The sequence below is a fragment of the Aedes albopictus genome, chromosome 2 (assembly GCF_035046485.1).
Source record: "Aedes albopictus strain Foshan chromosome 2, AalbF5, whole genome shotgun sequence".
Classification (NCBI taxonomy): domain Eukaryota; kingdom Metazoa; phylum Arthropoda; class Insecta; order Diptera; family Culicidae; genus Aedes; species Aedes albopictus.
Genome location: NC_085137.1, coordinates 66002851 through 66018318, shown reverse-complemented (window position 1 = coordinate 66018318; position 15468 = coordinate 66002851). Strand labels below are relative to the sequence as shown.

At 39.2% G+C, this 15468-nt stretch overlaps 1 protein-coding gene across 2 annotated transcripts; it reads right to left on the bottom strand.

Annotated features, from left to right (window-relative positions):
• Positions 1 to 692: 692 nt before the first annotated feature.
• Positions 693 to 13785, bottom strand: LOC109419320 (cardioactive peptide). 2 transcript variants are annotated; one of them, XM_029871802.2, is made up of 3 exons: positions 13652 to 13785; positions 1609 to 1755; positions 693 to 1417 (listed from the first exon to the last, which is right to left on the bottom strand). In XM_029871802.2, exons 2-3 carry the CDS (start codon positions 1702 to 1704, stop codon positions 1043 to 1045), a joined length of 471 nt encoding a protein of 156 aa, XP_029727662.1. In that variant the 5' UTR covers positions 1705 to 1755; positions 13652 to 13785; the 3' UTR covers positions 693 to 1042. The 2 variants fall into 2 exon arrangements, with proteins under 2 accessions (XP_029727662.1, XP_029727660.1); XM_029871800.2 differs by having other exon boundaries at positions 1609 to 1760; positions 13652 to 13783.
• Between the last annotated feature and the right edge of the window lie 1683 nt (positions 13786 to 15468).

Sequence of the window (15468 nt, the reverse complement as noted above, 5' to 3'; positions counted from 1 at the left end):
AATGGTTGATTCAGTATTATCATGAATTTGATGTTAACTAAATAAATGAATGAATAAGAGGTGAAAGTGTACAAAACGAAAGCTGAAATTTACTCCTGGAACATTGTCATCATGGCACATTGAGCTCCTGACTAATAGCAGTGAGCTTTTTAATTGGTCTTCAAATATCCAATTTTGTTATAGGTCAGATGGATTAAGAACAATTTTTTGATATTATTTTCAGTACTTTTACCTCTTATCTCAATCATACCTCAGACACGAATGCCACATAAGTGGTAAAGTGTCTTTAATAAATATTAATAATAATCAATCATACCAGTATAAAGTTTTGATCGTCAGTACTTGACCTCTACCTCCTACCAAAAGAAGATCGTCCCGGGTGCTTACGGATTGATACACAGGGCAATCACTAACTGTGATCGGATCATTGAACGTGATTTGAACATTCAATTTGTCTTAATAAATGTGACACTAATCGTAGAGCTGCTACAAGATATTCAAAGATGATTCCAAAACTCTGTTCGGAAGAAAAAACCAGATAGAGGTGGTATGTTGTACTAAGTACCTACTGAATTTTGGCTAGGACTGTAATTAAAAAAGCTAGGAGTAATTAAAACGGTCATTTTTTGAGGACTTACCCAAGTCATATATCAATGAGGGATGCACGATATAAAAAGAATAAAACCACTGACTTACACTGTTAATAATCAAATTTTATTGCAACAATCTCAAGTGAATGACAACTGGAAATTTATGAAACTTCGTATCAGAGCACTATTTACAGAGAGAGACCTTAATTTTAAAAGTGTTCCACGATTCTGAAGCGAACAATAGACACATTACTATGTATATGAATGGCGGTAATCTTTGGCAACAGGATTTTCATTGGAGCAAGGGTGATTCTGGACAGCAACCGTTTCCCTTCGTCGTAATTCAAGCTAGTTCCAATCAAAAGGAGTATTATTAAAGTTCACACATGTGAGAGAGACTAATCCTAACCGAAATCCTAAATCAAAAAATGTTTCCCCCGGGTCCCCCCATCTCACTGCGTACTGAACGAAACCGGAAACGAGTTCCCGTCCGATTTCTGGCCCTGCTTCTGGAGGTAGATCTCCCGGTTAGCTTCCTGGATGGCTTCCCACAGTTTGGCTTCGGACATGATTTGCCTCATAAGATCCTCGACAGCAGGTTCCGTGTTCAGGTCGATCAAGTTGGCCAGCGAGTCCTCGTTGGGGTCGAATCCTTCCGTTACCTTGGGTCGGTTCTGTTCGGAAGTGAGCGCCAGCCGATGGTGCATGTTAACGGGCGTAACGGGCACAACACTGGACCGCTTTTTTCCGCAGCCGGTGAATGCGTTGCAGAACGGTCGTTTAGCTGGAGGTGGTTCGTTGTTGTACTGCTTGTAGGCACGTGGCTCCTGGAGGTTAGGTAATTCGGTGTTAGGGAAATTTAAAGGGAATAAAATTTGTTCAACATGAAGACAGAGGCAAGTCATCAAGACAGAAGCAAGACATAATTGCTCATCAATTGTTTCGAAAACCTTTTTTCCGAGAAATAGTTGAAAGCAATCGAGTCTTGGATAACTAAGAAAGAATCACAGATACCTACCCTATCCACAACACCGCCATCTATCACATGCGCCAAACAGAGCATCGCAACAGCCAACGCCAACAGGATGGAGATGGCTGCGGAGGAATTCATCATTGTCGTCGTCGTTGTATTTCTTCCCGACGTCCTGGTGGATCAGTTGCGCGGCTGCTCTGCAATCGGGAGAATAAACAGTTGAGACACTGGATTAATTACGAGGCCCATCTAGACACCGATCCATCACATGCATTCGCATTTTTCCCACACGAATAAAATTCAAGGTCCCGACCCGGAAACATGAAAGGCTTCCACTACTAGCAGGATTCAAACGAGAAATCAATCTTGAGTAAAGCAAGGAAGAAACCAGGAAATGCCTTTGGTGCCGTCAGCCACCATAATGGCTCCATCGCCGTCTGGCTGAGCGCTGAGCTGAGCTGAGTTGGGGACGAGAGATATGTTGCTGTAATTGATAACAAGTGTTGTGACATGGAATCCCGGCGCGAACCTGGAAGTGAAATAGCATGTTTCGGAAAATGGGCTAGTGGAAAACTGTGTGTCATTTAGGATTTGTTGTGTTTTCTTCTCGTCATTCTTTGGTTTGTTCTGGAGCAGTGATGCTGTGATTTGACACAAAACTTTGATCGAGATGCTCGCTTAGCTCTTAAATGGTGACGAAGTTTTTCCTTTCAGATTCTTTCGCCTTTTTATGGTTGAGCTATAAACAGGCATCAAATTTCTCACTCACGTGATCGGATTCCTCGGATTTATCCACCTCCGCGATCATGATTTTTCACTGCATGGGGTGAAAAATAAAAGTTGCTCACTCCAGCGCTCGCGATAATTCTCTTTCTCTCCATGTACAACTCACGGATAAACAACAAAGCATCAAATTTTTCACTCCGTCTCCGAGTCACATACCGTCTCCACCGATGCACGTTTTGACGTTTGATACAGCCGTGTTTACATTAATTGTTCTTGTTTTCATGGCCATCTAGATAACACGGAACCGCTCAGACGTCAACCGGGTGGAAACATGGGTTGGTGCAGACTTAGCAACCAATTTCTCCTGCGACAACAAACGATTTGTGAATGAGCGCTAGTTGGAGAGAGCATACTTTTATCACGCCAAGACACCGGAGTGAGAGCCTTTTCAATCGTCTACGGGTGCAAGGAAAATATCACAGGCTGCTTTATCCGGATAATATCGCTGTGTGATAGATCGTTACTCGCGTGAGTGAGGGAAAATTTTGGTGCCTGGCTATATGAACTCAGCGGCTGAAAAATTCAGTCGTTGACCTCTCGGGTATCGTTAATTTTATTAATCACTAGCTGTACCCGGCAAACTTTGTCTTGCCTACTGCGTTTTTTGACGTTTCGAGTCCCTAGCCAAGCGCCCAAGTCCCCGTTCAAAATGTATGAAAACCCAATTTTCAAAAACTCTCAATTTTCCCATGTTTTAGGCTTCATAAACCTTCCTTGGGTGAAAACTAACAGAACAAAACTTAGACGACCCAAATCGGACCACCCGTTCGCAAGTTATGCGCGGTCCCACGTATGCCGCTGCATTTATATATATATAGATTATAAAATGATTGTCAACCTATTAATTAATTAAAATCATATTAACTTGCCAGAAGGGGTACGAAAAATTCGTGTCGTGCCTGAGACATATGGCAATCATGCGATAGGAATGTCTACCCCATGGTAGACAAAACAATCATGGCATGGGAATCAATTAAGTTAGATCACTCAAATTATTTCCGAATTCTTTCTAAGTTTCAATCCACCTAACTAAGTTAAACACTTTCAAATAAAATTCCATTCATTCCGAGATTGTTGAAATCCTTTGGTGCCAAAAAGCAACGATGGAAATTAGGGGGCTCAGGATTAGGAAAAAGAACTGATTACTGGCAGAACAGTCTAGAATTTCTCGAAATTTCGGAGAGATTTGAATAGAAACTTTTAGTGAAGCGTCTTACAATGGTCATTGTTTTTGATTATAAATTTCCGTAGAAAAAAAACAAGAAGATTTTTAGATCATGCACTGTTTAACTCGTAGGCTGTATATTACGATGTCCTAAAATTTCACAATCCCAAAAAAAGTTTCGGTCTGACCGCCAAAACGTTGTCAATGCGTGTTGGAAATCAGGGTTCCTGATTTCTACTTTACATCTTTATTCGCATAGAAAGCCATTCAGTAGCAAACAGTTTTCGTTTTTGTGTGTGTACTTGTACGTGTTAATTTTGTGAGAATATACTTTTTTTTTGTTTTTTTTTTATATTTTCTTTTTTTTTGTTTTTACCATGCATGCTCATTAAAAAAACCCGAATTAATCCACCTAGCGGTGATGGCGCCTTTCTCGTGCCTTGGAAACCCCATTTCAATAAAACTAAAGCGAAATGTTGATGTAAATCGCATTTTCATACAATTAACAGAAATCCATTTCATGATATCAGAAATCATATCGTTATTCTGCCTTTTAATGTTTGAGCCTCAAACTCTTAAGAAAAAGACGCTATCTTGAATATGAAGCCGCCATTTAGGATTTAAGTTTGCCATCTTGGATGTTCTGGTCGCCATTTTTGGCGTCCAGGCATCTTCCCTACGATAAATATACTTCATTAAACAGCCACCATCTTGAATTAAGAGCCGCCATCTTGGATTTTGGACCACCATCTTGGATATTCTAGTTGCCAGTTTTGGAATCCAGACATCATCCCCATACCAAATATACCAATAAAAATTTCAAAACTCCATTAAACAACCGCGATATTGAATTCGGAGCCGCCATCTTAAATTTTAGATCGCCATCTTGGATATCCTGATCGCCTTTTTGGACTCTGGAAGTCTTCCTCATACCAAATATACCAATATTGCATGGTTTTAGAGCCTAAAACTTTTTTAAAAAGACGCCATCTTGAATTTGAAGCCACCATCTTGGATTTCAGACCGCCATCTTGGATATTCTAGTCGCCATTTAAGGAGTCCAGACATATTCCCCATATGAAATACATATTCCCATATAGCGTGCTTTAAGAGCCTAAATATCTATTAAACAGCCGACACCGTAGAGCTTCTGGTCTTCAGTGTTGATTTCCGCACAAAACTCGTCAACCATGCTAAAGGTTACAAAAATCGCCGCAGTTTGATGTATCGCATGATGGGGCTAGTTCAGTTTTATATACGGCCAGTTCTACCGGTGCTGGTCCGGATCACTGAAATGGCCATAACTCCGGAACGCCTTGGCTGATCTGGACCATTTTTGATAGCAAACAATTCCGGTTCGATTCAGGCTATAATCCGAAAAATTGGCCAATGGGAAGTGCCTTAAAAGCGAGTGAACTTTTTTTGCGCACATACATACATGCATACACACATACAGACATAATCTCAATTCGTTGAACTTAGTTTATTGATATATGCGACTTGAAACACAGAGCCTTTTTTTCGAAAAATCGTTTTTTGAGTGAACGTATAGTTTTTTAGTACACTAAGTGTACGAGAAAGGCAAAACACTGCTTTAGAGCTTTTTTGCTTTAGTTATCTAACTAAACCAATAGATTCCAAGATCTTTTTGGTAGCAAATTGAATAATCTTTCAAATGCGATAAGTTTGACCATTTTCAAGTTATAGCCAGTTTAAGACAAGCAAAGTCAAAAACATGTAAAGTTCAATTACTAGGTAATGGTTGAGATTTGACCATATACGTAAAACATTTTTTCACCAGTCTGTTTGCTTGGTTATCAAAAAATCCTAGCTTTGCTGTGTCGCATACATAGGTTCAGTGCAATTTTATATTTAGCAGCTTTCGGAGGGACACCCGGAACTGGTTACGGCACTACCGGCTGTCCGTAATGTGGTCCTAACCTATTTCTTTGATAACCAGTCATCAGGTTATCAGAAAATCCGTTATTTGTTGTATCGCATGCATGGGTTTGGTACTCTTTTATATTTGGTCACATCCGTCGGGACCCCCGGAACCGGTTCCGGACAACTACCGGTTCAAATATGGTCTGATACTGTTTTCCTGCTAACCGTTCACCAGGTTATCGAAAATACCGCTGTTGATGTGTCGCATCCGCATGCATGGGTTTGGTTCACTTTTATATTTGACCACTTCCGGTGGGACATCCGGAACCGGTTCTGGAACACTACCGGTTCAGATATGGTCTGATACTGTTTTTCTGCTTACCGCTCATAAGATTATCTAAAATGCCGCTATTTGATGTGTCGCATGCATCGGTTTGGTACTCGTTTATATTTGGCCACTTCCGGCGGAACATCCGGAACCGGTTCCGGAACACTATCGGTTCAGATATGGCCTGATACTGTTTTCCTGCTTACCGTTCATCAGGATATCGAAAATGCCACTGTTTGATGTGTCGCATGCATGGGTTTGGTACTCTGTTAAATTTGGTCACATCCGTCGGGACCCCCGGAACCGGTTCCGGAACACTACTGGTTCAGATATAGTCTGATATTGTTTTCCTGCTAACCGTTCATCAGGTTATCGAAAATGCCGCTGTTTGATGTGTCGCTTGGGTTTGGTACTCTTTTATATTTGGTCACTTCCGGTGGGACATCCGGAACCGGTTCCGGAACACTACCGGTTCAGATGTGGTCTGATACTGTTTTCCTGCTAACCGTTCATCAGATTATCGAAAAAGCCGCTGTTTGATGTGTCGCATGCATGAGTTATGTTTAATTTGATATTTGGCCACTTCCGGCGGGACATCCAGAACCGGTTCTGGAACACTACCGGTTCAGTTATAGTCTGAGAGTATTTTCCTGCTTACCGTTCATCAGATTATCGTGAATGCCGTGGTTTGATGGGTCGTATGCATGAGTTTGGTGCATTTTCATGTCTGGCCCCTTCCAGGGGTACCGATCCGGAACACCTAAATGGCCATAACTCCGGAACGGCTGGACCGATCCGAACCATTTTCAATAGGAAACAATGGGACCAGATTCCGCGTCGAATGAGCCGTCGGTCGTTAAAATCGGTTGATATTTACTATCTAAAAGTGAGGTGACCTTTTTTTGTACACATACACACACACATACATACACACACACACACATACACACACACAGACATCATCCCAACTCGTCGAGCTGAGTCGATTGGTATATGAAACTTGCCCCTCCGGGGGCTCTATCAAAATTTCATTTTTGGAGTGAACATATAGCCTTTCGGTACACCTTGGTGTACGAGAAAGGCAAAAATACAAAAATAAATAAGAAAACAAAAAGCGCTTACTAGCTTCGTTTTAGATAAGATGAAATTGGGAGCACTTTGCTAAAGATGCGTTTCGTTCACACGGTGCCCCTCACTTTACGTCACCCGCCAATTACTTTGTTATCTTTCAACTAATTCAGTAGATTTTAAGAAGTTGATTAGCTTATTATATACCTCAATTTCACACACAAAATTTGCTCAATCGAATGTAAGGCAGCCGAGAAATTGCGGTAGATGTAATGCCATAAACAAACAACCACAAAAATAAGCAACTAAAGACGAAAACGATAGATCAAATAAGACTACTTAAAGAATCCTGTAACCTCCTGTAATCTCACTGTAACCTCTTGGACTTAAGCTTTTCTCGAAATATAGTTTATCTCTTGAAAAATGCCACATCCCATGGACGAAACGTCGGGAGAAATGTAAAAAAAATCATGTGATTCTCAAGACAATGCTTCGGCGTTTTTTTTTTAAAGGCAATATTTTCCAACTTTCTTCATGATTTTGAGAGCTTGCTACATTGGAAAAAAGTAGCAACATGTTACGTGATTTTTTTTTTTCTTAAAATTCACATGTATCTAACACACCAGCAGATTTCACCATCCGAGGATGTGAGGTTCGGCGCTGCACGCTGCCGTAATGCACGTCCTGCGTGCCTGTATGGGTCATATTTACCCCAACATCTTACTAGGCTTGATAAAAAAGTATCCTAGCTTACTATTTTTTTTTTTAAATAATGTTGTCGAATGCATGCCGTTTGTCTATCAATTTAAAAGTTATTCATGATTTATTTATTACTATACGGGTGATACTTGAGGTGATACACTTGGATTTGATTTTTTTTTTTTTGATAAAAGGTCTTTATGAACTGCTGGAGGGATTTCCAAAATAATTATCGATAGAGTTTCCTAGAAATTGCTGAAAGAATTTCCAGAGGAATTGCTTAAGTATTTTTTGAAAGAAATTCAGAAGGAACTTCAGTCAACAAATAACGAAGAGCTTTTCGAGAAATGTAAAGTAATACCCAAACTAGTTTTGAAAGGACTTGTAGGAATTTTCAAATATTTTGATGAATTAATTGCGAATTATTTTGCAAAGCAATTATTTAAGGCATGTCTATAAAAATAACAGAAAGGTTTTTGTTACCAAAATTGCTTAAAGAATTGTCGATGAAATTGGCGGAGGACTGTTGCCGAATCAATTCACCAAGGAACTACCCAAAGAATCTGAGTCTATTCAGACATGTTACATATGGAGTAACTCTTTCTTTTGAGAAATCTCAAAGATATTTGTGTTTGTGGAGGAGTTTGTAAAAAAGAAATAAAGACTTGAGAAATTTGTGTTAATTTGGTATTTTTTTGGCCGATGTTGTACATGGAAGCTGTGAAGAGTTTAATGTTCTAATTTTTAAAGAATACTGCGAAAGAGTTTCTGCAGAAATTTAATGTAAAAAAAAAAACAAAAAAGCTGCAATCTTACCAAAAGGCTTCTACAGAAATTTTAAAACATAAACAAGCTGTGGGCCTAAAATTAAGTCAATAGTTTGTCTGTATGCATTACAGTAATGGAAAATAAACCGTTTTTCCCCAAACAAAGGCTAATTTGCTCTTCTTTGACCAGCGCTTTTCAACCCATAGCGATAGCTAAATGCACAATGGTCCAAATCTGTTACGAGGAAAGATGCATTCAACGCCTTCAAATGATTTTTTAGATTAATATGGTCTTCTACAAAGTTGTTCCTAAAAATAAGGCCCTCTTTTCAATATATATTAAAATTAGGGTGGTCCATATTTTCAAAGAAATTGGGAACCAAACTTTTTTATTTGCAAGAATAACTATATACATTCTTCAGGGTAGTTGTTTTTTTTTATCTGTATTAACGAGATTTTTAGCCCTAGGCTAGTTCATCTCGGGACCCACGCTTTACTTCCCTTCCGAAGGAAGAACTCACATTTTGCGAGTTTGTCAGGAGTGGGATTCGATCCCAGGTCCTCGGCGTGATAGTCAAGTGTTCTAACCACCACACCAGATTCGCTCCACTTGGGGTAGTTGTAGATCTATCAATTTTGAGCAAGTTTGCTGAAGGCACTTTTTATGTAGCTTTAAAATTGACCGATTTAGAGGTATTTTTGTGAATAAACTTAGGGTGGTTCAAGAAAAATCTGTTTTTTGGCGTTAACTTTTCAGTTTCGATTTTTCATCAAAGTCTCACGAGAAACACTTGTAGAGCATTTGAAGATGCGTCGTTTCGTGCGCTGAGATGGTCGTTATCTCTTTTGGTTCCAAAGTTACAGGCATTTTTCTTAAAAAAATCATAGTTTTTTAAAAAGGTGTTATGACGGGTTGGGGCAAACATAAAAAATATCTTTTGCCCGCATTCAAAAAAAGAAATGTTGTTATAAAACATATCAAAGAATTACAGGGGTGTTATTTTTGTAACCCAAGTGAAAAATACTTGAAAAGTGCCTATTTTTTCTACAACATCATCAATAACTTTTAAACGGAATGACGTAGCAACATTTTTAGTGCACGAAAATGTGCGTTTTTGGAAGCTCTAAAAATGGTTCTTAGACAACTTTGAGAATGTATACAGTGATTTTTGCAAATAAAAAAGTTTGGTTACCAATTTCTTTGAAAATATGGACCACCATAATTTTCATGCACATTTTAGAGAGGGCCTTATTATTAGGGACAACTTTGTAGAAGACCATATTTGCCTAAAAACTCATTTGAAGGCGTTGAATGCATCTTTCCTCGTAAATCTGGTTCGTGGACCACTGTGTAGTGTAGAGCAGGTCGTTAAGATAGTGCCCCCCTTTCTACCAATAATTTATAAATGTTAAAAACTGCATACAAGTAGCTCCAAATATACAAAACGGCAGCAGACACTAACGACGAATGGTAGACAGCTCCACCCTTGAAAAAGTCCAAATACAAAGTGCCGAAACGTCGAGCAGAACAAAACCAACCATTTTGATCCCCTAAACTTCGAGAGCCAGTAAAAATTAAAAAAAAAAACTCTTATTATGTACACTCCAATCTCTTCGACCCAAAGGGTTTCAAGAAGTACCAGGATGCCTCAGGGACGTCTAGGGGGCCTCATGGTCGCCTGAAGGAATTCCGTGGGATTCCAGATGGCTCCAGGGTTTCTCACTTTTGCTTCAGGGGGTCTCAAGAGCACTCTAGGGGTCTAAATGGGTTCCAGGGGCATTCCAGAGAGTCCCAGGGTATCTCAGAGGCGTTTCAGAGGATCTCAGGGGTGTCTTAGAGGTCTTAGGGGGATTTAAGGGGATCTCAGGGGTACTTAAGAGTATCTCAAGCCCGTTCAAAGGGGAATCAGAAGATTTTTCGGGATATCTCTCAGGAGCGTTTCAGGGAGTCTCAGGTGGTATTCCTGGTGGTCTCAGGGGCGTATCAGAGGCTCTCTTCGAGGCTTTCGAGGAGTCTCATGGGATTACAAAGGGGTTCAGGCGGTCTTTGGGGCGCTTCATGCTATTGAACGCTTCTAAAATGCCCGTAAGCCCTTTGAAATACCCCTGAATGCCCCTAATTTATTGAGAGCCCTCTATAAAAAGAAAACTTTGAAAATCTTTGAAATTTTCCTGAAACGCCATTAAATGCCCTTGAAACCTTCATAATCCCATGAAACAGCCCTTGAAATCACCGTAATTCATTTGAAATACCCCTGCAACCAGTGTTGCGAATTATCAATATCAACCGACATTTAAGCTGAAGTTGAGATGGGCAACAGCTATTATTTATTTTTACCATTGGAATATGACGTATGACCTGACATAAACCTATCATTGACCTGTTTTTATTTTGGCCACCAAATCCTACATAGACCTAAAAAGTTATCCGATGCAAGTTTACCCGACATCCGATAGCTTTTTAGTCTGGCGGATTTTTTAAGGGTTTTTCGTGTTTCGATCCAGCATGAAAATCCATTTACATGAAAAAAAATCGCTTCGTATTGGAAGAGTGCTGTGGTTGATCAAAACTGTTTAATGCATGACTAGCAGCAAACATAACTAAAAAGATTCAATTCAAACGAATGAGATGGTTTTTGCAACACTGCCTGAAATCCCTTGGAACACTCTTAAAAGGTTCCTGAAATTTCCCTGACACGACCCAGAAAACCCCTTAAAGCATTCCTGAAATGCCTTGTGACACTTTTAAAAGGCTCCAGAAACCCTCTGGAATGCAGCTGAAAACCCCATGTAGCACCTCTGAAATGATATCAAACGCAATTAAAACGATCCTGAAACCCTCTGAACCTCTCTGGAATACCTTGAAATGCCCCCCCTCCTGAAACCCCAAGTAATGCAATTTAAGGGCTCTCCCCCTTGAATTGCACATAAAGTGTCTGGAAGCGTTTCTGAAACCCCCGTACGCAATAGTATTGAAACGCCCCTGAAGTTCCCGTAATCCCGTTGAAACGCCAACGATAGCTGTCGGAACGCCATTGAAAGACTCCTGGAATCCCCTCAAACAAACTCCTGAAACGCACCTGAAGCATCTTGGGATTCCATTTTTTGAGCTCTCTCGAGCTCTCTATTTTTTGGTGATTTTATTCAACCTTAAGCTGATTTGAGGCTCATTGGAAGGCTAATTTAAGGCTTAATATACATTTAGTCAGCAATCAATTAAATTTATTGATTTTAGGTAAAAATTAAAAAAAAACTTTTTTAAGCTTATTTTCACCATTTGCGGCTTTCCATTTCCAGAAGAGATATTTAGGAATGTTTAAATTAATCTACGGAAAAACTGGGAATTGAACTCGGAACTCCTGATTTATAATCACTCTCCTTTTCACCTACACCACACACAATTGTATGCATATCCTCGAAAACGAGAACAATACTAGTTGTATCTGAACAATCAAGAACATAAAATAAACTAAATCTGTGATGAGGCTGAAGAAGCTTTGCGGACTCTACGAAAACACTGTTTGGGTCAGCTGTCAAAAAACATTTGATTAAAGGTTGAACAACAGATGATGAATTCTGCATGTTGGTGTACATTTCAAAGCTGATTACAGAGATGGATAATATTCTATTCAACTTGATATTCAGCCTTCTATGTATTGCTGATTAAAGAGGTTGAACAAGTAATACTTCAGACCAACATTCAACTGTCATTGTATTCAGCTACTGCCGATATTAACCAGCCAATGTTCAACTAATACTCTCACTGTTCAGCATTCATTGTTACTTGGGTCTTTATTAAAGCCTTGACTTAATTAAGGCTAAAATTTCCTATTTTTTATTTATTCCATGGCTCAGCTCATGGCATAATAAAAAGGTTCTAGTTTACCGATATTTGCCATCGTTATAATAATAATTGGAGGAAGGAGTGGTAATCACTGATTTTGTGCTGGGTGCTGGCTCTCTAGTGCCTCCCCAACTACGCCAATGAAAAATTACAGAAGCAATTCCAATCGCCACTAAAGGAATTTCCAGAAAAAAACTTCCACAGGAATTCTGAGCGAATTCTCAAAGAAGCTACAGAAGTAGATGAATTATCAGAGAAGTTTCGAAAGGAATTCCGGAATGAATTATCAAAAGAATTGCGGAGAAAATATTCGTATAAATTACCGAATTAATTACCAAAGAAATTGTGAGAGAATTTCCAAATAAATGTGTACATAAAATAGTAAGGAGTTTCAAAAGCAATTACCGAATGAATTCCAAAAAAAATAATAAAAGCAAATCTTCTCAACGGAACTACGGCATGAGTTTTCGGAAAATAAAAATTCCAGATCAATTCTCACAGAAAATACCGAAGAAATAATAAGGAATTGCGGCAAGAAAACTCAGAGTTGCAAGTTTCATGTGGAATTGCCGAAAGGATTAAAAAACTAAATTGCTCCATAAATTGCCAAATGAAATTCCACAGGAATTGTTAAAAGAATTCCCGAAAGGAACACAGAATGGATTCCTGAAGAAAAAGCCGAAGAAGTTTCCGAAGAATCATAAAAAAAAATTCTCAAAGGAAACCAAACGTATTTTGAGCAGACTTGCCAAATAAACTTCCTAAATAAATTGGCAATGAAATTTCAAAAGAAATGTTCAGACAAATGCACTAAAAATCGGCAAAAAAAATTCTTGAAGTTGTTCCCGAAGGAATATCCAGGACTTTCGATATAAATCACATGTTCGAACTATTTTATCTTTTCCGTATTACACCAAATTGGGGACATATTTGTCACTATTTTCGAAAATTACTCCCTAGTACAGGCTATTGCTTTCAGTTTGTATTGGAGTTATCACAATCAACGTCAAGTGCTTATCTGAACTACCAATTCACTGTATCATTCGTAGTTTTGTGAAATTTGGTTCGTTATTGATTGCATTATGTCAAGTTTTCTCTTTAGACTTTGCTCCCGGAGTACTAAACTGTGCAAGCAAAATCTTAAAAAGTGGTACACCGTTATCCTTTACGTCTTCACAGCATAACTAGTTCTTATTTGAAGTTCGAGGACTCACAGATTAAACTCCTCTCTTCGTGTATAAAGGTACAACTAGTGGTAAAATGATTTCACTTTAGTTCTATCAACTTAAATCGGCATGCATCTATATGTACAAATCCGTTAGAATAAAACGATCTTCCACTAGTATAACACGCGCTTTGAACTGGTATGCAATTAATTAACATGCTTCGCCAGTAATCCGCCGAATATTTCACCAACTGCTTCCACACATCCTTCCACATTCCCAGCTACCGTAATCAACCATATTCCCCTAGAAGTCCAATTCGCACTCCACATCGCGAAACATTCCGAACCGTCGACGAATGCATTCCAGCTCCTCGATTCTCACCTTCTTTAGCTTGGCGCAAATTTCCTCCAAACGGTTGCGTTCTACAATCCAATTCTTCCGCGATTAGCACGCGAATTTCACTTGTTTCTTATCAGCACCGGTCCGATGGATGGGTGGTTGGATGAACAATCGACACTGAACACCCTTCGTCCTGATCCGGGTGCTTTTATACAACAACGCTTAGAATTGCCGTCGTCGTGTGGGGTTGAGACCTCCTAGCGCGCGGTTTTCTTGTCGATTGGCCGATCAACGATGTGCCCGGATTGGTGGGTGGTGAGGAATGGCGAAGCGACGACAACGGTTATCCTGAGAGGGCTTGTTATTATTATATAAATGCATAAATGACTTTTTTGCATAAATTTCCTGGAGGGGGTGGATGTCCCTTTCCCCCATTTTGTGTTCCGCTAGATGAGTGAAACTCAATCGGTTTTTCTGATTTGTAGAGGATATCTTCCCGCTCCACTCCATCTGGCAGTAAGCATGTCGTGTGCCACGAGATGCAACTGACTGGTTGCACAAATGTCACTGCACATGGCTCGCGCGCAAATGCACGCCCGATGGAATGTGTTTCTGGTAGTTTGCAAACAGCTGAGACTAGTACCAAGTTCATGTCAGGATGCGTGCTGCTGACTGAGGCTTTCTTATGTCAAACCCAGTGGAGCATATGGTTATTCGTATTGCGGTTATCCAAGTTCATAATGAAGATAACCAACTTATTTCACAATTTGTACAAGTAAGAGATCTGGAATATTCAAAGCAAAAGAAGTTGTGTGACGTAATTCAGTTATGATTGATTTCTATAATGGTAAATTGAAAGAGTTTAAGCTTCTTCTTCTTCTTCTTTGTTGTAGTGACCTCACTTAGACAGGGCATAATTCTCAGTATCAGCAATCCTAGTAATTAGAAGTAACTGAGAGCTTTCTTTACCATCTATCAGTTATGCTTTCGTATATCATGTGGCAAGCACAACATTTATAGTGCATTTGGAATTTTTATTACGACAAGTGTCTGAACTGAGTTGAAGCTCTCACAATGGTTTTGCCGTATATCCGCGCTACACGGGCCGACCGCTTTCAATCTGAAAACTTATTGAATCGACCCTCCAGCTCTGAAACCCAAATATTTTGATGTGTTAAATGAACACTGTCAGTAACATGCACGAGAAGGACCAGAATTGTTATTATATATTTCAGAGGAGTGATTAGACCAAACGCACATATCTTGAAGCCCATAAAATAGATGAAATTTCACGATTTTTCAAAATTTTGTTAAACACCCTAAACTTCAAAAAATCATATCTCAAAAACTATACATCGTAGAACAAACTGACGCCAAATTACCTCAGCAATCCAATAAAAATACACAGAGAAAAAAGTTCCTCAGAAAATTTTTCACCATAGAGAAAAAACGTCTAAAAATGCTGATAAAAGTACCGTCTGTATCATAGATTATTTTCAACAAAATTTTTGTAGGTGCAAAAACTAATGTTCTTCCTTTCATTCTTTGACGCCAAAATGGAATCTCTTAACGTTTTAGAGATATAGCCGAAAAACCAACGGCCAGTCGCTATATTTTCATACGAAGCCATATACAACAGCGGCCGTTCACTTATTGCAACATATTTGCTTTGCCACGATCATTGCAGTACACTGCCAGCATGACTGACAGCACAGCTATGACATGTTATTGCTTTTAAATGCAATAACTTATCAAATTTTGAAATTAATTGATTTGTAATTAAAAAGCGTTGCAAATGATAAGTTTACAACGAGCAAACGCATATTTCAACATTTTTTTTCCATTTCCATCAAAGCTAT

What these genes read in the sequence shown, in the direction of transcription:
- LOC109419320 (XM_029871802.2), bottom strand. Translation starts at nt 1,704, where the DNA reads ATGATGAATTCCTCCGCAGCCATCTCCATCCTGTTGGCGTTGGCTGTT. An exon ending in ATGGCGGTGTTGTGGATAGG is followed by an intron (nt 1,418 to 1,608) that starts GTAGGTATCTGT and finishes CCTAACCTCCAG; the next exon opens with GAGCCACGTGCCTACAAGCA.